This window comes from Pseudopodoces humilis, chromosome 29 (assembly GCF_049639895.1).
Source record: "Pseudopodoces humilis isolate 2021_Gansu_Grassland_sample_001 chromosome 29, ASM4963989v1, whole genome shotgun sequence".
Classification (NCBI taxonomy): Eukaryota; Metazoa; Chordata; class Aves; order Passeriformes; family Paridae; genus Pseudopodoces; species Pseudopodoces humilis.
In genome coordinates this window covers 407,510-433,902 of record NC_142228.1, presented here as the reverse complement: position 1 = coordinate 433,902, position 26,393 = coordinate 407,510, and the positions used below count along the sequence as shown (strand labels likewise).

Below are 26,393 nucleotides of genomic sequence, written 5' to 3'. Positions count from 1 at the left end.
CAACACACAGGCTGTGAAATGATTCACTGCAACACCAAAGTGCACAAGGTACTGAGATTTCCCATCAGTAAATGGGAATAATTAACGTGTGCTCAGGCATCGTGGCCATAGGCACCGTACCAACCACAACTGAACACTGAAGGGACTTGTCTGACCCTTGGAAAGGTTCTGTGGGAAGCCAGTGCTGTGAGAAGTTGGTCACCAGGAACTTCAGTTCCCTCTCAGCAGCTCGATGCAACTGCCAACCAGTGACTTTCCAGATAAGAAAACCTGAGCTAAAAGGAAAGTTCCAGTTAAATATTTGGTTTCATTACCTTTTCAGAATTTATTCCCGTGGTACAGACTGAAGTTAAGGATTAGAGAGACTAAATCACCTACCACTCACCACTCATGCCTACATCACTGCTTAGCATAGGTCACTAACCAGCCAAAAATAATGGAAAAATTCTGATTAAACTTGTATGCAGGCAAATCCAACACAACCAAAGAAACCACCAGTCTGAGAAAAGCAACTACTATAAAGATGCACAAGCCACATTAAATATTTCCTATTTATACGTATTAGCACAGGGACACAGAAACAACAGAACTTTGGTGACTTCCTAAACCATCAGGCAGCCACACAAACCGGATTTCAGCCAGCAGCCATCCAGCACTGGGAACAATTCCATGCCCTTCTCTGAACCACATTTCACAAGCTGACAGCAACATAAAACCATGGAATGGTTTGGGTTGGAAGGGACCTTAAAGCCCATCCAGTGTCACCCCAGCCATGGCAGGGACACCTCCCACTGTCCCAGCTGCTCCCAGCCCTGTCCAGCCTGGCCTTGGGCACTGCCAGGGATCCAGGGGCAGCCACAGCTGCTCTGGGCACCTGTGCCAGGGCCTGCCCACCCTGCCAGGGCAGCTGGGCCCTTGTTCAGAGCACAGGTTTCTCAGGTGCTCCTGCCTCCAGTCACACCCAGCCCAGGAAGTTTGGATTCTCCACAGGGGAGACTCCCACCTGCCCTCCTCACCTCCTAGCAAAGGCAAAGCTGCTCTCTCCTGATCCTCACCCTGCACTGCTCATACCTTTAGGGAACCCCAGCTGTGAAGCAGACCTGGGCATTGTTAACCTGGGAGCAGACACAATGCAACACGGTGGTCCTTGATGCACACAACGCCAGGACTCCACACAACCCAACCCTGCCTGCACACACCTGCCCTCTCCATCGGCAGCCTGAGAAGCAGGAGAACCTCGTTAAACCAAGCCCATGGCTGGCAGGGCTTCCCAAAGGTGTAACAAATCCCTCCCTGCTTTGTTTATGCATTACATGATGGCCTGGTTATGCACCTGAACGACAGCACCTTCCTGGGCAGCAGCTCTGGGAGCGCTTTAGAAGGACCTAACAAGTTCTGATACATCCCTAGCACTACTGGAACCAAGAATTCCTCAGGGAGATGGTGCTCCATAGCTGAGATCAGGCAGGTCAGAACAGTACAAATGCTTCAAAGTCTGTCCTTGACCAGATACTGATTCTGGAATGCCACCACACCAGAAAAACTCAAGGGTCAGCTCTTATCTAAGCATGATGTAAACATGTCTTTGTCTTTTGGGTGATCCTACTTGAGTGTCAGAGGTGGTCAGTGACACAGCCCCTCACGGCCAGTGAGACACTGTTTGTGGCACAACTCTCACAAAAGATCTTGAAGCAAACAGCAGTTTTTGGGGGAAAGGCAGGGGCATCCAGAAGCAATGCAGAACCAAAGGATGGTGACTGAGCAATGAGAAGTGTACAGAATCACAGAATTGCTGGGGTTGGAAGGGACCTTTGGAGATGATCCAGTCCAAGCCCCTGCCAAGGCAGGGTCTCCTAAAGCAGGTTACCCAGGAACACATCCAGGTGGGTTTGGAATGTCTCCATTACACACTCAGATATTCCATCTCACTATCCAAAGTAAAATAATCAGGGTTCACGTCTTCCTTCTAAGAAGTGAATTCAGAAAGACAAAAAATCCAGCCCTCCTTGAGGAGCCTCTACACTCACACTAATGTGCAACAATGGCTCTGCACCATCAGCTGGCCCAAGGCAGCTCCCCAGTGGAAAACTCGGCTCTTCCCTTCCTGCCTCTTAGCACTGCTGGAAAAGAATGGTGTTTAGATGTGCTCAGAAGCTTGTACCAGCTCTTAAGGTTGACTTGAGGAGTTTCAGTGGCACGCACCAACACGCAGCGAGCCTCGGCAGCGCCGGAGCTCGGCCGATGGCGCAGCACCCGGCCAGCAGGACGCTCAGTGCTGGGACTGCTCATTACTCAATACCCACAGGCACCAACTTTAAACCAGCTTTGGTGGGCCTGGCCTAGATGCCAGTGTGCATACACACCAGCTTCTGAGCCCAGGGACAATAGAGGGATCAGTCTTTTTATGAGCTTTCAAATCTTTGGCTTTTTAAGAGTACTCAGAACGTGAAGGCATGACTAACGCAAAGGGCGGAAAAGTCAGCAAGGAATTTCACGCACGGTGTGTCTGAATGCCGCACTTCCTCTTGGGATTAAGAGCAGTGGCAAAGAAATTTCACTTTGCTAGACAACACGTGAAGCCATGAAATCCACAGTTTGGGAAATTTAATATTATTTTGGACAGATTTTTAATCAAATGTCTCCTCCAATAACTACTACAAGACTTAGAAATACAATTCTACTGCTAATCCCAACAGTAAATTTGTGGAAATCATAGAACAGGAATAAAGTTACTGAACTCTTGTTTCTAACAGCACAAGAACCCCTTTATGTCCACCCAGGAGAGATCACATGATCAGCTAGCTACCAGCTTTGCACTGGGAGAAACGCAAACTCGAGCCATATTTAAGACTTCACATGCAGAAATTCACCCTGTGCCACCATCCCAAAACACAATGTGACATTTAGCTGCAGTTCAATATTCAAAAGCTGTAACATCTGGTTATCTGCACTCATCCACATGAGCGTGTTCTCAGAGGATTCTGAAGTTATCAAGTGCCCAGTGCTCACATCTGCCCAGCTCAGTAAAATCTGTGTCACACAGCCCTCACCGCTCACTAACACACTCCGGACAACAGGTATCCAAATCCATTCCACTATTTCTCCAGAGAGATCTGAACAATCCCAGGACAGCACAGGAATGCAGAAGTCCTGGTGACTATTTCCAGCCTGGATGGGAAAGCCATTCCCATGGCATTCCAGCCAGGACCCCTGTGCCCATGCAGGGACCTTCCTCTTGACCGTAGTGACACTTCACACACTGAGCTTCAATAGGTCCATCAGGGTGGAAGAGATCACCTACTGATGCAAGCAAGATTTCACAGACTAGACACAGAATATGGCCTTTTAAGAGATTTTTGAAATATACTGTGATATACACTCCCAAGAAAAATTCTGGGTTTGGAACAAAAATTTCCCTTCTTCCCTGACCTGTCTCAAGACCTTTTGCCTTGAGAAGGATCTTCCTCCTCCACATACAAACTGACACCTAATACTTATGCAAGCAGCATCCAGTTAACAACATAATTATGAAGCTGTTGTCATCATCTAATGCAACTCATATGCAAAAAGAAAATTCCCAGCAATAATTTCCCAGATTCAAGAAGAGAACACACTCATTTCACACTTCCGCTGGCACTTGAACCAAATCCTCTCAGAGTATTTTTTTTCCAGGCAGTTCATTTAACAAATAAAATAATTCCCCAATCATAAATCAGCTACACAGATTCAGATTGGCTTTACTTTACACAACAGGTTTACAACAAATATTCCCATTGTAAAACAACAAACATTTCCTTTCAGAAGACAGGACCAAAGCATCTTGGAGAGAACTGCTAATGGCATTCCAGCTCACACCACTCCAGCCAGCCATTATTTCCACGACTTGCTGCTCCACAAACTATCCAAAGACTATTTCCAGTAAGCACGAGGAATTTTATCTTCGGTGCTGCACGTGATGCAAATCACACCGCACTAGTTTTAATAATTCTCTGACCTAAGACCATCCAAAATTTCCTACAAAAACCATATTTTCTATCTGCCACCTCCCACCTTGCTCCTGACACCAAAAGGAAATAAGTGACTGCTACTTACAGTGGTACGTGGGGTTGTTCTGGGTCTGCTTTGGTCAGTTCCTCTTCTTCAACATCCGACTCTCCCCCCGAGCTGCTGTCCGTGACATCCGAGTCGAAGGCGCGCTCGCTGGACCGCAGGTTGGCCATGCCACTGGCTGTGAATCTCTCCAGCTCCTCTGATATTGAATCGCTCTTCAGGAAGTTGCTCAGGCCTTCTGAAGTAACTGTCTCGCTCGCAGCTTTCCTCAAGGCTGCTTCGGCTTTTCTGGTCAGCATCAACTGGCTCCGATGCCTCAGGGGGTCCAAAGCTGGAAGCTTGCTCAGCGTTTTCTCCAAGAAGCCGCCCAACTGCTGCTGGATGTGTCTCTCCACCTGCTTCGCCTGCACCACCTGCAAGCGCTTCTGCAGCCGCCGGGCTCGGCTCTCGATGTCTGCCTGCCGCCGCAGCAGGGCCCTCGTCCTCATCTCGGAGTCCAGAGCGCTGTGGTGACCGGCCAGCAGGGAAGGTTTCTGCTCCTCCAGCTTACTGCTCCCGAAGTCGGAGCGACTCGCAACACCGGGCACCCGCGCCTCCCCACTGCTGCCCTCGAGCACCCACTGCTGCTCTGCGGAATTAAGGGAAGATTTATTTGCAGTGCTGTTATTGCTAAAGGGAGCTGTGTGCTCTGCATCAAGGCTTCTGTGTGGAAGAGTGCAATTGGTCAACCCGCTCTTCAAGTCCCCCAGTTCGGAACCTCCTGTATTATAGTCAACAGCCTGGAGGGCAGCAGAAGGAGGAGCACACTTCCCACCATTCAGAGAACTAGAGTTTTCATGGTCTGAATTGGTACTTTTGGCCAGTTTCTTGGCCAAGCCATTCACAGGCGCTTGTGGGAGAGGTGGCTGGCTACTAGTACTCATTGTTTTTAGATTCTCCAAAGTGAATTCCAACACTGGTTGCCTCCCCAACAGATCACTTGTTTTCAAAAAGGACTGAGATAAGAGAGAGTGAGATTTAAGGACTGTCTGCTTGTTGAAGACTCCTTGCAGCTTCAGAGGCTCTTTTGAAGAGACAGATGTTACATCCGAGCAGAGATAAGAGGCCACTAGCGGCTGCAGCTTGCCCAGCTCTTCCTTCGTGGGGTTGTTTCGGAAATCTAGACTGGGATCCTCCGGAGCAATGGCTTTCCTTTTGGTGCCGTTGGCAGCCAGGAGGATGTTGCTGGCGTTGCCGTTGCTCTCGGCAGTGCCAGGCGACAAGGTGGAGGACGGGGGAGCCAGCTTGAATCGGATGTGGTGAGCTTCGGCTGCTGCGTCAGTGAGAGCGGGCGCCATCGCAGCCATTCAGCACAGAGACACGGGAAGTCCAGCCTCTCCCGCTGCCGAGGCCAGCTCCACTGCCTCCCACTGCCGCTCCCGAGGGCAGCCTGCACAGGGAAGCCAAAAGACACAGTCAGAGTCTGCACTTGGAGGATGTAAAGCAAACGCTCTGCACTACGGCAGCGAGACGCGGACGCGACGTTCACACTTCGCACTGCCTGCTCCCCCGAGAGCCCCAGCCCTGCTCAGCAGGGCCAGGCGGGCAGCAGGCAGCTGCCAACAGAAACAGGAACACAGCCCAGTCCTCCAGAGCCCCAGGATCTCCCAAAGTTAATGCCTGTCTGCAACTGCTACTCCCATCTTTCAGTTTATCCGTGAGCACACCAGAACCCTTCCGGGCCTCCAGAAAAGCTCCAGCCCTGGATGCTCCTATTCTTCAGTGCCAGCAGCTCATCAACTTCATCATTAAAATCCCTGAGCAACACCTATGAAATCGTTTTCAGTGCTTCTACTGCTAGCTCAGGGGTCTTAAAAATGACAGATTTGACTATAACATGTAACACAGGCAGGGCTTGAGAGGAACAGATCTTCATATGCTTAAACTCCCAGTGGCTGAAGAAACCCCACCGCTTGTCTGAAACCTGTATTTCAAGAAAGTCGCTTCCCTGGTGTATATGAAATCCACTTTCCCAGAAGTACGTTTCCGAATGAGCCAGGTGACTTCCAGCGTTAGCAATTCCCATTTCTCTTTCAAGAGCATGGATAAAGATTAACCCACACAGCACAGAGCAGTTCTGCACTGACTGTCAGAGCAAGCCTGGGTTTAACTCAACCACAGCAAACAAACCAAGAGAAATAACTGAGGACTCTTCATTTCCCTACACTGCAGCCTCTTCCCACCCACCTCCAAGTCCCTGGTCATTCACCCGTTTTCCTTACAACTAAAAGTGTTTTTAAATGCCTTTTTAAATTGCATTAAAATAAACCACAGCACTAGTTGTGCTGCCAGTGAAACAGTTACTTGAATTTCCTTTTACTGCTAAATTATATATATATATATATATATAGTATCTTCAGAAGGTATTTCAATGTCAACTTAATAATAAAAAGTTGCCCTGATCTCTTGCCTGATATGCCAGTCCTCTAATTTCACATAAATTTGCATAAGCTTGCTGTAGCTGCTCATTAACACACCCCAATGACCAAATTAATGCACTACTTTACAGGAAAAGCAAAGACTATCTAAAGTTTTAATATGTTTAACAAGGGAAATTTCACAGCCAGTTTTTTTTCTGGGCTCATCCAGTTGCTCCCAACATCAGATCCAGGTGCTTCTCTTGAACAGGGACCAGAAACACATCAAGGCTGAAAATCAAAGTACTAGAACCTGAATTTTTGTGAGAAGTCAGAGACGATTTAGAGAAACAAGCCCACATTCCCATGGAGGGAAGGCTCAAAATTATTTGCTGCGTGGTTTCCAAGGAGTACATACTTTAGTCAACTGTCCAGCTCCTCACCAGGTCCAAAATACAAACCCTCCACAGCCCCAGAATCCCAAAATGATTTGGGTTGGAAGGCACCCTGAAGCTCGTGCAGTTGCACCCGCGCTCCCCTGCTGCCCACGCTGGGGGAGCAGCCCAGGGCACGGGGGTTTCTGGCACTGGTGGTGCCCAGCCTCTCTCCCAGCACTCCTTCCCCCAGGGCTGCTCTCCATCCGCTCATCCTCCGGTCCGCACTGGGCCCGAGGGCTGTCCCCAGCCAGCTCCAGCACACTGCCAACAGGCTTCCAACTCCCTCTCCATAAAACACACCCAGGTGACACAGGAGGAGGAGACAGGGAAGGAAGAATACACTCCCAGAGGAACCCACTTTAAAAAAGCTGCTGCAGCAGAAATATCAAGATGCTGGAGGTAGGTTCAGGCTTCCCATGTCCCCTGCTCACAGAACCTATGGTATTCTGTAATCGACTACACTTTACCCTTACTAAAAAAGGACCTGTCTGTCTCAAAATTTAGGCCACACTCACTGAAAATGGCTTTTAGTCACCATTTGGGTCCATAAATAAAAACTGAACATGCCTATTCAGGGAAGAAAGGAAAAAAAGGAACTTTCAGGGAACTTTCCACTTGTAGCTAAGACACCCTAGGGAGAGGAGGGAGGAAGACTTCAGAATAAAGACTTCCTCCTCTCCAGCCTCCTTTCCAAGACCTTCACTAGAGACACACACACTGGGAATGGCTGCCCCTAACGGGTTCCCAGTTCTGCAGAAACATCTGCGTTTCCCTTCCAGAGGGAACTCTGGCTCAGGGCTCTCCACCACAGTCACCACGAGACATCGACAGTGGCTTTGGAAACACCCAACTGCAAAAAGAGCAGAAAACCCTTCCCTTGGTGCTAAATGGATCTTCATGAGCGTATCTGCACTACACTGCAGCCAGTCAGGAGTTTGCAGGAGTTGCAGCCTAAAGAGAATTTTAATTTGCAGGTCATCAACTTAAATTAACAGAAGTGGGAAACGGAAGCAAAACTTTGACACTGCCTTTTCCTCTGGTTAGCAAACTCACTTGAAAACAGCGAGTCCTCCTGCTAAGCTACTGCAAACCTCCTTGGCTCCACTTTTTTTTTTTTGAGTGGACAGCGTTTAGAATACTTTGGAAGCCTGGAAAGTCTCCCCTAAGAATAAAGCTTTGTTCTAGTAGCTTAAAGATGACCTCCAAAAGTTATTTGGTCTATTTTTTATATTTTATTTAAATCCTTATAAACTCTGTGTGCTGAACAGCACTGGCTTCTCTAACACTGAATTAGATCTCTACTTTTATGAGCAACCTCTGGAAAAGACATTAAGGAACATTTGTAAGCATGTTCCCTCCCTCTGTTTGTAAGTGTGGGTTGTTATTAAAGCCATTACAATTATCAGGAATTTCTTCCTAACAGGGAATTGGAGGGGAGAAGGTGTTAAGGCATCTCTGAGGACAGAGAAGAAAGGAAAAGAAAGGTCACAGAATGGGAAGGGAAGGTCATTGACACAGTCTGAGGAATTTTCTGGTAAGTCTTACAGTAATTCCAAGAATTATCCCCAATCTGTTGCCTGTTCCTGGGATCCAAACTGTGCTGGCAAGTTCCACTGAAACTGCTCTCACCCATCAGCATTAGCAGATCCATGTGAGCACCCACAGGTCGCTTTTTTCACTGTTTCCCTGCCAAGGGTCTTTAATCCCCAGCACTCAAAGTGACACATGTGGGACCAAGAGGCTTCTGCTCTGGCACAAGCCCTGCTGGTAGAGAACTACCAGAGTAACTGGACACTGCCCCAGCTCCACCACCCACTGCAGCCCAGCCTTCAGCAGCCATGGTGCAACCCCTGTGCTGGACTTGGCTTGGGAAGATCCAAGAGGAGCTGCCTCTGGAAGGCCAACATGGTGTTTACAGCGTGTCTTAAGCTAATACTGAATGAACGTTCTTCATTTTGCCTTTAGAAGTAGAGCACTGCCAGAGCACTTAGCAGTAATTAACAGAGCCAAGATGAAAGGCTGCAGCAAGCAGGTAAAACCAGGGTAACCGTAACTCGCCCATCTGAGCCACCAGGGCTGCTCAGGGGGCTTCACCCACCCAACACTCCAACTTCACACCCCGAGCCCAGGGAGGAGAGGGAACAGGCAGCCATGGGAGGGCAGAGGGGCAGGAGGAACACACCCAGTCACACTACACCCCAGAGCAACACCGGGTCATGACACCCCTGAAAACAATCCCCCAGCGTGCTGACTTATTCAACACCCCCTGCTTCTAAAACCCAGTTTTACAATCAGACATTGAAAGGAGAACTGGGTTTCCAAGCACATGATTTTGTGCAGTACCTCGGAAAATAAGCCCAAAACAAACACAGGAAGTTTTGGCTCTGAATTCTTTGTGGGAAGAGTTTCTTGGGGAGAAACCAGGCACTGTGGGCTTCCAGTGAGGGTCACGAGAAACACGGGGAGCTGCGAGCACTGGACACAGGAGGCACCTGTCTAAACTCACTGCTCTCTCCTGCCTCTGGCAGGGCTGTCCCAGCAGCTGCTCTCCTCCAGACATCAATCCCACCGTGGCACCCACCTCGCTCCATCACCTGTGCCCTCCATCCCTCCCTGCACTGCTTGGCCACACACAGCTGCCTCACGTATTTTTCTTTCTGGATTCTGGTTTAAATCCCTGACACTACTGCACCCTGAAACCCCTACACCCCAAGCTCTGCCCTCCCCAAACACCCATTTCCTGACGTACACAAAGGTGCTGTTAGAAGCAATAAAAGCAAAGTTACCCTGAAGGAAGTGAGTATTCTACCAATTCCCACTTCCCCCCTCCTCCCCCACTACAAATCAACACTGCAGCCAGCTCTTGAATTCATGTGGTTACAAATATGTTTCAGTCAAGAAAAAAAACAACAAAGCACACAAAAACCCCTAAACTTGCTAAAATAAAATCCCTCTACACTTCATTTTGCAAGTAAAACAGATCATCTGTGCTAAGCTCAGCAGGTAACACCACACAACAACCCCCTGAGCCCTACAAATACTTTCCACATCCACAATGTCCATCTACCAAAGTTACGACTATTGTGTGTAGCAGATTCTCTGCGTGCCTTCTGTTATCACTTCTCAACATTTTGTAGTTGTAAAACAGGTGTTTACCAATTTAGAAAGGGATTTACATGAGAAGCAACCTTCAAAGCTTTAATTAAGGAAACGTGACAGGCAAGTACAGGACGATCACCTTATTGATAAGCCAGTTATCACGTGCAGACCGTGTGCTTGCAATGACCCACATTCGGAAAACAGGCTTTTTTTTTTTTAATATTAATTTTAAAAAGGTTAAGAACATACACAAGAACCACAGATTTTTGCAATACACATGTGAGTACATTCTACAGCTATTAACACTACAGATTTGCACCTAATCTCCCAAGGAGAAATAAGAATTTTAATAGTAGGAACATCCCAGAAATATTACTGAGCTCCACTTTTATTTGTTTCCAAAGAGAAGCCCTCAGGATTAAACTGAAAGCTGCTATTTCCACTTCCTTGTCCACATGAGTGGCAGGGTCTGGTCAGCTCTGAGATCTCCTTCTGCAAGAGTAATTCTCTCTTACGCCTGTGAATTCTCATTGGATATAAATAAACCAAACCAATTGCATCACCTGAGGTAAAGAAGGTTTCATCAATATGATGTCAGAAATTAAAACAGAAGCCACAAAGCAAGCCCAGCTGTCATCTCTGCCAAAAAATTCTGGAAAAGTGAATAAAAGCAAGAAAGCCTTCACCTGGAAACTTAAGTGGATGGAGATAAAAATACCCATTGCTGTTAAGCTACTTTTCGGAATAAAGTTGCTGTTTAGAGTCAAATCAGAAGAAATGTGGTTCAAAAATAAGAATGGGACACCTGCAGAAAGCAGCAGCCTGTCAGAGACAAAAAAATAAAAAATAAAATAAAAATTAAAAAAGCTTTAATTGTGAAATATGGGTCTCCTCCATCCAGTATCAGAAAGATTTTGTTTTTCTTTCGCATAATCTGGGCAAGTTGCCCAGGAAATATGAAAAACTGAACTCAGGACTCAGGGAGCAAGTTAAACAAAAAACAGAATTGCCTTTTAATTTTAAAGACACATTTTCATTCACTAGGTACAGACATACCCCCCTTTGCTCAAAAGCATATGTTAAGGGTTCCCAAAACCCTTAACATCCCACTGTCCCATAAAGTGGCACCACCTTAACACCTCATATTTTATACTTAGGATTTTAGAAGAAGGCACTGAGTGTCACTGTAAAAATCCTTTGGAGTGCTTTGGAATAACTGGCCATGTTCTCAGGAGGAAACAACAGCCCAGAGAGGAGCGGAGCTCCGTGTCCCAAGTCACCAGATCCCTGCCCAATCTGGCAGCCAAGTTTAAAGACTTTATTCTGACTGGAGTTCAGAAGCCAGCTCCTCAGGACACCCAGGCCGGCCGAATGCAGATCTCGGCTTCTCCTGCTCCTCAGAGAGCACAGCCCACCAGACTGCCATGGCAGCAACCAAAAGCACAGTGACAACTCCTCCAGAGCAGAGACACTCGTTTAATGAAAGGTGATGTTCACTCACACATCACAGGTTCTTTTTCACGGGCGGTAATTACAGCTTGAGCCAGGCTTGCTCTTCCTCATTTAGTGCAAGCAACCTCACAGTAACCTTCCCATCACATCCTCTGTCGCTGCAGACCTCGACAGGAAGTTGTAAAGATTTCAGAGAGATGTTTCTCAACGTTAGAGAGCTGAAAATGAGAAATCTTTAAGGTCCACCTTCTGCTAAGGCCTGTGAGGCCTGAAGCAGCTCCCAGTACAGAAATATATATTTCAATTAAACTTTCATTTCCACCAAATCTGAAAAAAGTAAGTTTGCAGCAAGAGAGTAACTCGGACACAGGTGAGGACCAAGGACCTGTTCAGGCTGACAGCTACCCCCATTTCCCCTCTTGAGCTTTGACTTTGTTACCCTTCTCCCTCGTTTTATCAGATAAACAGCAGAGTTTCATCACTAAATTCAGATACTACACTGTCAAAACCCTGCTCTCCAGAATTAAGTCTTCCCAACTATTAACATCTCCCATTTCTCCATCTGTCTCACTCCCCAGACTCTGGCAGTCACCTGCTGGCTGCACCTCGTGGCAGGAGAAATCCAGACTGGTTTTCTAACTTTCTTTGAAAAAGCCTGAACAAGACCTTATCCAAACTCTCCTCTTCCAAAAGCACAGCTCTGAACTCGGGCCGATGAGGACATGCACAGGGTTTAATGGAATTATGTTTACTCAAGTCCTGCATCACCCAGACTCTTGCTGATTTGGGTATGACAACTCCTGGCCCAGCTGAGAAAGAACAGAAAGCTTTTATTCCAATTTAAACGATTTGTCACAGAAAACTGCATCCCCAAACCTGCAGCCAGACTCCTGTTTACAGGGAAGGATTTTCAAACCGAGACTTTGCTGCTTTTCATTCCAGATAGACATTGTATTCCTGGAAGTCATGAGCAGGGACATGGTATTTATAAAATGCAGGAACGGAAACACTGCTTCTCAGATCACCTGCCATTGCAACTGCCCAGCGCTCAGAGATCCTTTAAATGGAAGGATAAACACTGGGAAGAGAGGCAGGCATGCAGAACTTACACATTATCTGGTCTCATCACTGTGTGATCCACCTGAGACCCTTCCAGGAATTAAATTCCCATTTAGGTCTAGGCTGACCCACCTGTTTCTCTCACAGCCCAGTAAAAAAAAAAAAAACCAAACAAAAAACCAGAAAAATGCAAAATCAGGTGCTGTTTGGGTTCGGGCTGAGATAGCACTGATCTACTCTCAGAAAATGGTCCCAGAAAAAGGTAATTTTCCAGAAGAGGAAAAATATATGGAAAGAGGTGGGGGGAAGGCCCATACATGAAAATAGGTGCTGCTTAGCTTTTCTCCCACTCCCCAAGCTTTACCCTTTCCCTTGGGCTGAGCCTAAGAATCCTCAAGCCTTATCTTTACCTCGCTGTCCATCGAGTCTCATCCTGCCTGGAAAAGCCTTTTGAGGTTCCTAAGGACAGGCAGCGAGTGGAGCCTGAGCAGGGAAGGGTGGAGTGCTGGAACTCCAGAGACAGTCTTTGTTCCGGGCGTTCATTAGATAATGGCAGTGGCCTTCACCAAAACACAAGTTATAAGCAGGGCAAAAGGAAGTGACTTTGGTCACAGAACCGCTCAGTTTTCACCCCTGCCTCGCATGATGTCAGAATCTCACCAGCTCTCCGGTTACCGGATGATCTCCGAGAGCAAATGGGACTGAAACACAGCATTTGAAAAAAATAAATAAAAGGCAAAAGAAGGGAAAAAAGGCGTAAGAGAAACCCACAGCCACATCTGCCTGGTCATCTGCTGCTTTATCACCTCTGACGAGAGAACACAAGTCATTCCTCATTGCTAAATCATTACAAATCAGCTATAACAGTACCACAACCAAGTTCCACAATTAACTGCTCCTGCAGCATATCAATCCATTAAGCCCCACACAGCTGTGCTACCTTGGCAGAGCGGCTACAGGGAGAAAAACACCAGTGCCATCCGCGCCAGGCCGCGGAGCCGGAGCGCGGGGGCGGCCGGGGAAGAGAGCTCTGAGCCGGGCCCGCCACCCGCCCGGGCTCCCTTTGCTGCCCCCGGCCCCGCTCTGCTCCTCCGCCCCCTCTGCCCATTTAAAAGGCTGCTGACTTCTCAATTAAAGAAAAAAAAAATATATAATCAGCTTGAAGAGCATTTCTGTTCCCGTGCCAGAATGGAAATCCATGAGGATACGCTAAAGCAGGGAAGAGCATCAGAGGTTCCTCCATGAAAACAAAGGCTATAAAAAGGACAAATATGGTTTTAAAGAGAAATTGCCTGCACCAAACAGATCCCTGGCCTGGCAGCCCCGGCAGAGCGGCACACACAGCCACACATCGCTCCTCATCAGCCCCAGATGTTTGATCCCCGCAGCCAGCGGGACCCACAGCCGAGTCCTCCCGACTTTCCCACCCGACACACCGGCTTCTTCCTCGCCTTATTTTTAGAGGCACAAAGCACCCTGTACACAACACATGACATGATGTAACCACCAACACGGCCGTGGCCCAAACCAGTTCAAAATATAATGGTCAGTCAAAACAAATAAAAAACCTGCAGTTCCTCCCATATCCTGACCGGTTTCATGGAAAACTACAGTTTGTCATTCAAGTGCATTTTACATAACAGGGAATATCATCTACGGAGTGCCTGCCTTCTGCTCCACCTGGACACCAATTTAAGGAGAGGAGAGATGACACCTCGGTTTGGAAGGCGGCTCTGATTTTTAGGGAGAAAATAAGTTTAGTTCCCAATATATTTAGCCGCTTTATTTTCTCTCCTACATGACCCCCATTTATACCCCAAATGATGGAAATTTCTCCGTAACCAAGCACTGGAAGATGCTAATCCCGTGATGGAAGTAAACACACGTAGGGATCACGGAAAGCATTTCAGGATAGCCAGACTCTTCCCAGCTTGTTTTGGGGAAAATAACCCTGGATCGGCAGGGCCGGTTCGAAATAAATAATATACAAAATACGCGGCTGGAAAGTAAATATAGGGAAACGGTTTTGGAGCTCGAAGGCACCTGGAAAATGACGCTATTGTGCACCCCGGGAGCAGGGAGAGCGGCCGGTGACACGGCTCCCGCCGGTGACAGCCCACCGGGATTACCGGCACCGCTCCGCTCCTATTTTCCAGGCGGATTTGGGGCCGCGGGACCTGCTCCCTCCACGCGTTTTGCAAGCTTTGAGGTTATGCAATTAAATTTTTTTTTCTGTTTACTTTTAAAACTTCGCGTGTGCCCCCCCACCCCCACCCCCAGTCCCTCTTTCCCCACCGGGTTAGGGAATGGTGCCCCCCCCTCCCTGCCGTCCCTTCCCCTCCCCGGGGGCAGCGGCCACGTGAGAGGCCCCGACCCGACTCTGCGGGACCCCCGGGGCCGGAATTTCGATTTAAAGCGGCGCCGCCGCCCCCCGCCCGCGGCGCCCCCCCCCTCCCCCGCCCGGGCAGACGCAGCACCGGGGGCGGCGGGCGGGGTGTGCGGGGCGGCTCTCCTGCCGCGACCCCCGCACTTTCCGCCGCACCGGGGAGGGGAAGGGCGGGGAGGGGGGGCTCGGAGAAGTTGGGGCGCGGCGGCGGCGGGGCCCGGCGGGGCGCGGCGGCTCTAACAAAGGGGCGGCGGGGGAGGCGCGGCGGGCGCGGGGCGGCGGGCGCGGGGCGAGCGCCCCCTCCCCCGTGGCGAGCGGCGAGCGCGGTCCGGGCGGGCTCGGCCGCGGCGAAACGGGCGCAGTTCGCAAACAAAACAAGCGGGCCCCCCCGGGACGAGGGGCGGCAGCCGCGGCCCCGCCCCCCCCGGCGCCCCCCCCGCCCGCCCCGGCGGAACGGGGGATGGGCTCGCCCGTCTCCCTCGGCGGCCGCAGCGCTGGGGGTGGGGGGGGAGGGGGGGAGCGGGGCCCCCCCGCCCCCGGGTTGGAGCGCGGGGGCGGGGCGGGCGCTGCGGCGCTTCTCGTCGGCGCCCCCGGCCCCCCCCTCCATGGGGCGAGCGCGGCCGGTGCGCGGCTCGAAAATGCCGGCCGGGCTCCTTCCCTGCCCTCCCCCTCCCGTCAGCCGGAGAATGCACCGGGGGAAGGAGGAGGAGGACGGGGAGGAGGCGGGGGGGGGCGGGGGGCGCCGCCGCAGCGCCCCCGGCGGCCGCGCCGCGCAGCGCAACCCGCGCTCGCCCGCAGCCGGGGGGCCCCGCCGAGAGCCCGCCGCGGCCGCGCGGAGGAGCTGCAGTGCGGGAGGGGAGGGGAAGGGGAGCGAGGGGCGGGCACCGGCGCCGCCGCCGGGGAGGGAGGAGAGGGGGAGGGAGGGGCGGGCCCGGCGCCTTTTGTCCGCCCGCCGCGGCCCCGCCGTTGCGGGAGGCTGCGCTCCCCGCCAGGCACCGCCAGGGGGAGGCCGCGTCGGCGCGCGGGGCCCGCCGGGAGTTGGAGTCCGCCCGCGCCCGGGGACACCCAGGACACGGAGCCGCAGGAACGCCGCTGCTTTAACGCTGCTTTAACCGTTTCCCGCCCAAAATTCACGGCACTGCCCGCTCTGCCACCGCAAGTCCGCTCCCGGGAAAAATAAAAACCAACTTTCGCCGTTTAAGTGTTTCCCCGCAAAACTGCGCGTCACGCTCTCCCCCGTGCAGCCGCAGCCCGGGAGCTGCCGCTGGCTCCTCTCGCACTGCTGGGAAATCTGCCCAGGGGCTCGGGGATGTCCCCGCTCCCGCAGCCCCGGGCTCCGGACAGGATTTGGGGACGCAGCAGGGTTCCTCCCACTCCTCCCGGGTCCTTCCCCCTCCTCACAAGCTCCGTCACAAGAGAAGCTTCGTTTGGGACTGCAGGAGCCGTGTCACCTCTTTGCCCTTCAGGCACTGGCAGAGCCCGGCACGCAGAGCCCGAGCCTCGCCTGCCCCCGGCGCTCCCGGGCTGCCACAAACCCGCTGCAAACTCCTGCCAGGAAAAGGCTCTTCCTTCCCTGCTGGGGCTGGATCTCTCGGGCAGAACACCGCTCTGCTGCCTCTACAGCAGGAATGCAGCTCTGCCAGGAAAAAAAGTGCTTTATACGAGCATTTGCCTGCAGAGGGCAAGAGCTACAGCGGTGCCAGCTGTGTTCACCGTCACAGGGGAGAACCTGCCCCGGGGAGCTGCTCTTGGAGAAAAACAAAACCTGTCCTGCTCGACTGCAGAATTCGGTAAGGAGGAATCCTATTCCAGTACGGACAATCCTGGCCTGGATTATGCAGCACACACATACAAGTTTATTTCCTCCTCGTGCTTCAAATCCCAGCACCGCACCAGGTGGTTCAATACCACACAAGCAATTGCAGAATACCCTGAGCTGGGAGGGACCCCCAAGCACCAGAGTCCAGCTCCTGGCCCCACACAGGAATCCCACCTGTGCCTGAGCAATGCTCCTCTAAACAGTGTTAGGACACACAGAGTCGAGACACTACTGTTGCTCCTTAAAATCCAATATATTGCTTAGCAAACCACGGCACTGTCACTACAGTTGGTTTTTTTGGGCCAGGAAATTCAGGTTTCATCATTTTTCTAAGGGTGTGTGTGACCACCTGGGCTTGCAGCCAGAGACACCCTGGAGGTCTCTAACCACACAAATGCAGCTTATACCTAGGTGTTTTTCCAAGAAAAATATTCAACTCAGGACAGCAGCAAGACTAATGGTGGTTTTCATGTGCTAGCAGGGAGCTGCAGACTCCCACCTGCACTGCTGTGCTGCCCTTGCAGTCCCAGCTCTTCCCTCCTGACACCCATTCCCCATCCCCACACACCCCCAGGCTCACAGCGCTCATGCAGCACCTCAAAAAATGAGAGTACAGCCCTTGGACAGGGCTTTCAGTCAGTGACAAAACAGTGCCAAGGAGGACAGCAGGGCAGTGTGTTATCAGCACCCAACGGGGTCACACACTGAACACAACCTGTTCTTAAGGGTAACAAAAATACCAATTCTGAAAGACAACTGCACGAGAAACTCAGCATCTGCACGCTCTCTCCTGATCTCCTCAGCTCACTTGGAGAGAACTTTAGGAACCCAGGACACAGGATCCTACAATGGCATGCAAACCTCTGATATTACTAGCTTTTTAATCTACCTTGAATCAGAGCTCAGATAAAAAGCAGAAGTAGCAACAAATGTGGTTTTATACTGGAACAGAAGAGTGAGGACAATCTGTTGTGGAGGAAGTTCCTGTGCAATACAGTTTCTGATCTTTTGTTCATTCTGCAGTGCAGGATTTTCTGCTGAGGCACAGACCAAGAGCCCAGATTCCAAATTGACATTCCAGTACAGGTCTGGATCTTCCTGCAGCACAGACACAGCTGCAGCTTCCATCGCCCAGCCTGATCTGGAGATGATGTAGCAAAAATTGCTGTGCAGTCTAAAGTAACACAGCTTTGGCCTCTGGCACATACCTTCTGTGGCCCTGCCAGTCTCAATTTCCCACCAAAACTGTGCCACAACTGGTCACCTCCTGGGCCAGCCACCTACCTGTCCCTCACACAGGATGTTCCTGATCTGGAGATGCCCCACATGAACAAGAGCTGCTCTCCCCACTGAAGCCTCATTTTTACAGCATCATCCTTTGAACTGCCCTCTTCTGCAAAGCATCCAGAACACTCATACCACAACATCTTGTGAGTACCCAGCTACTCACACCAAATTGTTACCTCATCTTCCACCTATTAATCCTTGTTACTTGTTTGGACCTGCCTCAGAAATTTAAGTCTCTACACAATAAGTAGATGCATATGTGTACATAAAGTAACTCTTAAGTGTTAATAGTTATGACTTTTGAGCATAAAACCCTTCTATTTCAGTTTGGGAAACATCCTGAATGTAGGAAAGGTGGATGGCCACTAAATAACAGAGCGATGAGACTCCCTACAGGTACAACCACAACTTTTGTATCTTCATTTGCAACCTTATCCTAAGAAAAAGCAATGAACTCAACTGTCAATGGCCCCAGAAGCTTCAGATGATGCAAACCATTTCTGGTCTAAAGCTAAATATAGATAAGCTGTAGCAACAAGAGATCTTTGCAGTAATCATTGCTCGCCTGATAATCTCGTTCACCAGAATCATGGTGAGGAAGGCCCTCCTTAGCTCCTTAGTTGCCCCAGGCAGCTATTCTGGAAATGCTCACTAAACAGAAAAAAAAGGACAAAGTCCTTAGAAACAGAAAATAGAAGCACATGAAGGCAAACAGCACGGAGGCTGGTAGAGCTCAGTGACCCTCCCTGATCAGGCAGGTACATGTTCAAGTAATGTATCCTAAGGTGAGCTACAAACCTGGATCTTCTTGGGGAGTTCTGGATCAGTGGAGTTTTAGTTTGCTTGGTAAGAACAGGAAATGAACGTGCTGCTCGCAGAGAGCCGAGTGATCAATCTGAAAACCCGCCCTGATGATTTAGATAGAGCCACTTGATACAGACATTCCGAATTCCAAATACAACACAGACTCCCAGAATGGTTTGGGAGGAACCTTCAAGACCCTCCATGGGCAGGGACACCTCCCCCTGTCCCAGGCTGCTCCCAGCCCCAGTGTCCAACCCCTTGGGCACTGCCAGGGATCCAGGGGCAGCCCCAGCTGCTCTGGGCACCTGTGCCAGGGAACAAACCCAGTCACTGCTGGCCCCCAGAGCTGACACCTGTCCCTCTGCCACAAGCAATACTAACACCACTTGTAGAAGTCCCTGTTGGTTGGCACATTGCAGCCCTCTTTTCTATGTTACTTTGCCCAGATCCACTACAAGAATTAATTTCTATTTCCGATGTAGGGCACTTGGAACAATTCTATTGCTGCTTGGATTTCCAGACTCGGGGAAAAAAATTACCAAGCTATTGGTAGCTACTTGCAATTCAGTTTAATCCCAAACTGGAGCAGCATCTTAACGAGACTGAATCACAGCTGATAACCAGGATGTTAGATTACTCCTGTGGTCATGCTGAACCATCATCTTGTGATCAGGACTGTGCTCTGAGAGCCTCTGTTCCAGAGATAACCCAGCCTGCAGGTCTGAGCCCAGAGTGTCAGGGCTTCATGCAAATGCCTCAGTCCCAGACAAATCCACCTGCCTTCACACCCTCAGCAGCACAGCCAGAAATCAATTCAGAGGTGGAAAAGTCCTGTCTCTACCTGCTCCTATTAACAACACTTCCTCTGACAAGTCCAGTGCAGGAGAACCGGAGCCCAGGCGAGCACAGGGAAATGGCAGCAAGTCCCCGTTGTGTGGCCACGGCACAGCCAGAGCTGGAGCAGCACAGGCTGCATTCCCCTGGGAAGGACCAGGCAGGGCTTCCTGCTCCCCTGCTCCCACAAACCTCCTGCCCCTCTGAGGAGCTCTGGGTAATGAGCTCAATAAAACATAAAACTCAACTTACAACTGATCTGGTCTTCTCTGTGACAATAAAACATTGCAATCAATACCAGGTGCTAGGAGCTTGAGCACAAGCAGGGGGATACTGGTGAGAACAGTCCTCAGACAGGTCCTAGCAGGGCTGTAAAGCAATGCAACTCGTGACATGCTCAACACACTCCAAAAAACAAGGTCCAGAAGCAACCTCCCCTCAGCAGAGCTGCTGAGGGATGCAGCAGCCGGACAGCCCCGTGTGCCCCAGCAACACTCACGGGCACTGCTCCTTCCCTCAGCTCCTGCAGGCTCCTGGGAGGCAGAAAGGATCCAGGCACCCTCCCATGTGCCCTTCCCTGTCCTGCTCCATCAGGAAAACCCTTCTGGGCCCTCCCAAATCTGGGGCACCTCCCGCAGCCTCCCCAGCCACGACCCCAAACCAGGACCTTCTCCCCATCCCACACACAGGGGCTGCAGCTCTCTCAAACCTTACTGGCTTTTCTCCTCCAGTTTTCTGGCTGCACCATGAGACTAAGGAGCTGGCATTTGGGATCAGGACAAATGAGACACTCACATGTGGCACTTTGGAAATAAAGACCAGTCTGCAGAGAAGTTATCTCCTAATTCCCACCAGTGTCAGCAGGAGCTGCAGCAACACAGATTTCCAAGGCATTTTGTGATAACCTCCAAAACCCACATCAGGGAGACTGAATTCCATTTTTAAAGCCCACAAAACAACTCAGTGTTATTCTGTGTACAAAGACCAAGAGCTTTGCTGCTGTTTTGGCCAGCTAGAGATCAGCAGGTTTGTGTAAGGTCAGTGTGAACGGATTGAGATAAGATTTTTGGTTTTCCCATTACAAGAGAATTTGTCTAAATTCAGCCTCAATAATTGGCTTAAAGTCAGGCTGCCTTGGTTTGTAGATCTATGAAACGAAGAAAATATCCTTCCCTTTAGCACTTCAGGTTTTATTCAGCTGCACAGAACTTGATTCCTGTACCTGAGTGTTTAGGACACGTTTTTAATGTGTGATAACATCAGCAAGGCAAGAGGTCACTTTTCTAAAGAAGCACCAGCAAACCCCACCAGGCTCCACTCTGGACCCAGAAGCACCACAGCTGCCTCACACATGGGAAAACCAGAGGAACAGAAATGTGAGCAGGAAAGTCCAGCTTTAGACCTTTGGTTTTCACAGGACAAAGCCAAGACCCTTCTCACAAGCGTACACAAAACTATTTTGATACTACAAATACATATATAAACTAGATCGAATCAGCAAATTAAAAGGACCTTATAGTGTAAACCTGGGGTTTAAGGATGAAGGGAAGTAAAAAAAGCAGGAGATTTTTTTTTTTTTCCTGGGCAAGTCATGCCTTGGTGTCTCGATGCTGCTGCACACAAGGACAGGTAACACCTGTAAATACACACACGCTCCCAAGAGGAGCCTCCATATCTCTTCACTACAGGCATTGGAATGGCTTTGCAGAGAGAAACATCCTGTACACACACAGGATGAATCCACTTCCAGCCATAATACCAAACCTCCATTTTAAAGTTCTGCATCAGCCAAGAAACTACGTGCAGGGCTCCGGCCCCATCCTGCACGGTCAGGAACCGAGCCAGCACCTGCCAAGGCACCTGAGCACACCCGAGCGGGCCGGGGACCGGCGAGCCCCGAGCGCGCTGCTCGGCGGGGCAGACGGGACCTACCTCGCTGGGCATCGCGGCCAGGCCCATCCTCACACCTGCGCTCCAGGTGGGCAGCCGGCGGCACGGGGACGGCCTCCGGCTCCTTCCGGCCTCCGCCGACGCCGGGCGCGATGTAAGTTTCTTATTTATTTACCGGAGGAGGTAGGAAAATCCAGGAGCTGGGGAGAGAAAGGGCTGTCACGAGGGCCCTGCCGCCCCCTCCCACCGTTTCCTCCATCCCGCCCCGGGCCGGCCGGGCCCGGCAGCGCTCGCGGCGCGGCCCGGGGGGCCGGGGGCTGCCCCCTTCCCCCGCTCCTTCTCGGAGCCCCCCGGGCCCGGCCTCGCTTCCCCTGGCTAAAATGGAGGCGCAGGGCGGGCGGGGGGGGGTCCCCTCTCCGCACGGAGCCGGCCGGGCCCGGCCCCCCGGGGCAACGCGGCTCGGCGGAGCTCTCCCGGCGCCCCGGGCCCGGCGCCCACCGCGACCCTGCCCTCGACCCCCAACTCCCGGGCGGGAGGAGCCGCCCGAGCCCCCCGGCCCCGCCGCGGCCCGGCCCCCGCAGTCAAGTTGCGGGACGCCGGGGCCGGGGCCGGGGCGGGGGCGGGGCCCCCCCGGCCGCGCGCGCCCCCCGCCCGCAGCGCGCCCGCTCCTACCTGCGCCGCTCCGCCGCCTTCAAGCGGGGACCTTCCGCCCTCCCCCGCGCCCATTGGCTGAGCGCGGGGCATGGGCGCGCCCCATTGGCCGCGGCCCCGTCAATCAGCCCTGGGGGCGGGGCGGGCGGTGATTGATGCGGTGCCGCCGCTCGGCCCCTGCCCCGCGCCCCCCCCGGCCCGGGACCCCCGCTCCGGCCGGGCCCCGGGGGGGGGTCCGGGCCCCGGCCCGGGGGCGGCCGCGGCTCGGGCCGGGCGGCGGGCGCGCCGGGCGGGGGGCGGCGGGCGGCCCCGGGTGCGGGGCGGGGGACGGGGGGACGCGGGGCGCCGGTGTCCCGCAGCTGGCCCCGGGGCGGGAGCGGGGGCGCGGGGGGTGTCCCGGGGCCGGGGGCCGCTCTCGTTCCGTGCGGGGCCCGCGGCGCGGGGGGTCCGGCCGGGGGAGCGGGAGGTGCCGCCCGGACACCGAGCCCCGGCGCGGGGGGCGAGGGCTGCGGCCCCGCGGGGACACCGGGCCCTGTCCCGCGGGTGGCGGCAGGCCCCGGGCCCGCGGGTGGCGCAGGGCGCGGTGTCCCCGCCTGGCCCTGGGCCCTGTCACTGCCGCGGGTCCCTGTCCCACGGCGGGCTCCATCCGCGGGGCCCGTGGCCCTCCAGCCCCAACGCAGCCTGCAGGAGCTCCCTCGGCCCCCGCTGAGCCGCACGCTGCTGGGGTCAGCCCGCTCACATCTCCTCCTAAACACACAAAACTCTTCCAAGGGCTGCTCCTGGCCGCTGCTGTGGGGTACAGACACGGACTTCTTCATCTGCTGCCACTCTTGTTTTCTTAAACTGTCTTTTTGTTTTTATTCCAGTCATACGACAGGTTTAATTCAAATAAAAGGCTCAACTCCATATTCCACAGGCCAAAAAGCAGGTGAGCGCCTTCATTTGTCACTGATGGGCAATGAGAGTCACCATTTCCCTGTGGGACAGCAGAGCTAGGAAGAGGATCATGGAATCATGAAATACTTCGTGTGGGAAGGGACCCAAAGCCCATCTTGTTCCACTCCCAGCGACACCTTCCACTATCCCAGACTGCTCCAGCCTGGCCTTGGACAATTCCAGGGATGGGGCAGCCACAGCTGCTCTGGGCAGCCTAAGCCAGGGCCTTGCCAAACTGAGTTAAGAATTTTCTCCTAGCATCTAATCTAAATCTCTCTCTGGTTAAAGTGGTTCCCCTTCTTGTTCTGTCACTATCTGCCTGTCTAAAAAAGTTACTCTCCCTCTTTTTTTCCTAAGCCCCTTTCAGGACTGGGAGGATGTTTGAGATGCTCCAAAAACACTGTTAGAGGTGGCCAGCCTGATCCCACACACAGCAGCTGTAGTCACTGTCCCCACACAGGTACTGTCCTTGCTCTCCTTCCCCATGGAACATGAAACCACCAGGTTGTTTTTCTTGGTTATCCAGGAAAATCAAGACTATGACCTTATTCTGCAGGTGATAAAAGTTTTAAAGCACTAGGATCCCTGCCTTAGAAAAACCCAGTTGTGCTCCTTAAAAATAAAAAGTTCCTGCTCCTGGATCAGCTCTCAGTCAAAGTCATAGACTCGGATGGAAGAACAGAAAATAAGATGTTGCAGCAACAAAGTCAGTGGTGAACAACAGGAGGAGTGCAAACCTCAGTAAGATGTAGGTGCTCCTAAACAACTCCCTGCTGTTCAGCGTGGGGCTGCAATTCAGCCCTGGAACGATGGATAAACCCATTTCAGCACTGCTTTGTCTTTCTCTGGAGGCACCTAAAACTCAGCCTACCCTGAACAAAGCCTGGCTCCAGCACCAAGCAGAGCCCAGCCCAGCCGAGGCACAGGAACAAGAGCTGGGCTCTCACTGTGGGGCCAGAGCTCAGCTACAGGACACAGGAACCAGTGCCCAGGAGTAACAGAACCATGGGAGAAAATGGGGAAGCAGCTAAGGAGGGGTTCATCTCAGTGTTGCTTGTAAAGCCAAACAACTCCCAAAAATTACTGGATTAGGGTGGGCAAAAATCAGCAGTAAAAGGTTCAATCCAAGATGACTACACGCGGCAGGAGGAATTCCTGCACAGCCATAAGCCTTCCCAGGAAGCTTCTTCTCCAGGTCTGGAAGTGTCAAAGACTGTAATAATTAATTTCTCTGCTGAGCAACAAGAGCTGCAGCCACAGGGTGGGGACCTGCTATGGAAGACAGGAAAAAAAGAAAATAAAACTAACCTGCTCCATACTCAAGAGCTTCTTGAATCCCGTCGTTGCAGGATGGAAAGCGAGGATGAGCAGCAACAACTTCTCTGAACAGCCTGTGCCAGGGCCTCACCAAGAAGGATTTGTCTCCACTATCCCACCTATCCCTGCCCTCTGGCACTGGGAGCCATTCCCTGGCTCCTGGCCCTCCATCCCTCGTCCCAGTCCCTCTGCAGCTCTCCTGGAGCCCCTTTAGGCCCTGGCAGGGGCTCTGAGCTCTCCCTGGAGCCTTCTCCTCTCCAGGTGAACATCCCCAGCTCTCCCAGCCTGGGTCTAGAGGGGCTCCAGCCCTCGAGCAGCTCCTTGTGTGCCTTGTCAGGACTGGCTCCAAGTCCTTACACCCAGTGTCACACCCGTGCCACACCTCCCCCCTCACCTGAAACTCCAGCAGGACCTTGCAGCCCACTTGGAAGGCTGAGGTAGATTTACAGGTGACATGTGGAGGCCTGGGCAGAAAAGAGCCCTGTGCACCCCAAGGTGCCCTTAAACCTTTCCCAAGCTCTGCCACTTGCCCAACTCCTGAAGGACAAACCCCACCCCTGACCCAAAGCACCTGGGGCTAAGCCTGCTTTTAAAAGTAATTTATTTGGATTTTTCCACATCCTTTCATGAATTGCAAATATATTAACAGAAAAGACTTTTTTTCCCCCCTAGGACTGTACAATTTCTGAAATAAAAAAAAAAAAAATCAAGAAAAGCCAAAAAAAAAAAAGAAAAATCAAGAATAAAAGAGACAAATTACATTGTTTCAATGCAAATAGTAACACCACACCCACACTTTTCATTCTTCCACAGTTTTGTTGTAAGGAAATGACAGTTCTCTAATTCTTTTCAGTGAACACTTGCTCACCTGCCTGCCAGTGCCTCCATGCTCAGCCTCCTCCTCTCTGTCCCTCCTCAAAGAGCCAAATTTTAGTCCTTCAATACTACTTTTGTGTTTTTCCTCAGAACATAAAATAGCAGCGTGGGCTAAAGGTGACCCTGGATTCTTGAGGAAAAAAGAAAATACCTTTAAGGTAGGATGAACATATGAAGCCAGGAATGCTTTTAGGTATTAAATCTTCCAAATAGCACAAACATCATTTGAACATCCCAGCTAAATTAAGAGCTTTTTCCAAGGGGTTGAAAGTTTTACTGCAGTTTTTCAGGGAACGAAGGAAAAAAGCCCCCGTGATTCTCGGATCTCTGGTCCCCACATGAACATTTGTTACAGGAAAGGTAGCACCTGCTTCCTCCTGCTTTTTGTTTGTAAAACATGCTGGGAACCAAAAAGAGCCCAATTAACACGGTAATTAGTGGCATTCCACAGGTGCTGCCTGCAGACCTTACCAGGAGGTGCTGCTCAGACTCCTCCACATGAGGGACGCGTTGGAGCTGGAAAACCACAGAGGGAGACCCAGGAACCTCAGGAGAAGGGCCTGGGAACTCTGCCCTGGGTGCAGACCAGTTCCAGGGAAACCTGAGCCCTGTATCTTCCCCAGGGAAGGGGAATCACCCAGAGCACCCTGGAATCCCAGGAATCTGTGTGAGATCCTCAATCCAGCCCAGATGTGCCACCATCAGCCTTCCAGACCCAGCTGATCAAAATGCAGGGCAGAGGCACAAAACCCATTTAACCTCTTTGGATTCCGCAGATTTTAGAGGGTTTTTTCACCCTATGAGGGGAATTGAAACCTATTTTTCACTGCCCATCCTCCTACTTCAAAAAACCCCAGTGAACCACAGAATTCTGTTTTTGCTCAGAACTTGGGGATGATTTTTAAAAGATAAAGGTGTCCATGTAGCTCTTGACCAGAGAGAAGCTGGGACAGAAGAGGTGCCAAGTAGACAAGACAGAATTCAAAAGAAATTGAAGTGTAAAGGAAACCAAGAGACACCTAAAAAACAATGGATTTAAAAAAAAAAAAAACCAACAAAAATAACAATTAAGACTGATCACAACAAATACATTGCTATGA

General features: G+C 51.6%; 1 protein-coding gene across 3 annotated transcripts in view; it reads right to left on the bottom strand.

The window, feature by feature from the left end:
- The window catches only part of KANSL1 (KAT8 regulatory NSL complex subunit 1), a 76,176-nt gene extending 54,441 nt beyond the window's left edge, over positions 1-21,735 (bottom strand). The window contains exons 1-2 of one of the 3 annotated variants that reach the window (XM_088068078.1): positions 21,556-21,735; positions 4,093-5,479 (exon numbers count right to left, since the gene is read on the bottom strand). In XM_088068078.1, the coding sequence (XP_087924204.1) occupies positions 4,093-5,396 (1,304 nt within the window). In that variant the 5' untranslated portion in view covers positions 5,397-5,479; positions 21,556-21,735. The remainder of the gene's footprint in view (positions 1-4,092; positions 5,480-21,555) is intronic. The other 2 variants (XM_088068077.1, XM_014261053.2) reach the window with 2 other exon arrangements.
- Positions 21,736-26,393: the final 4,658 nt, after the last annotated feature.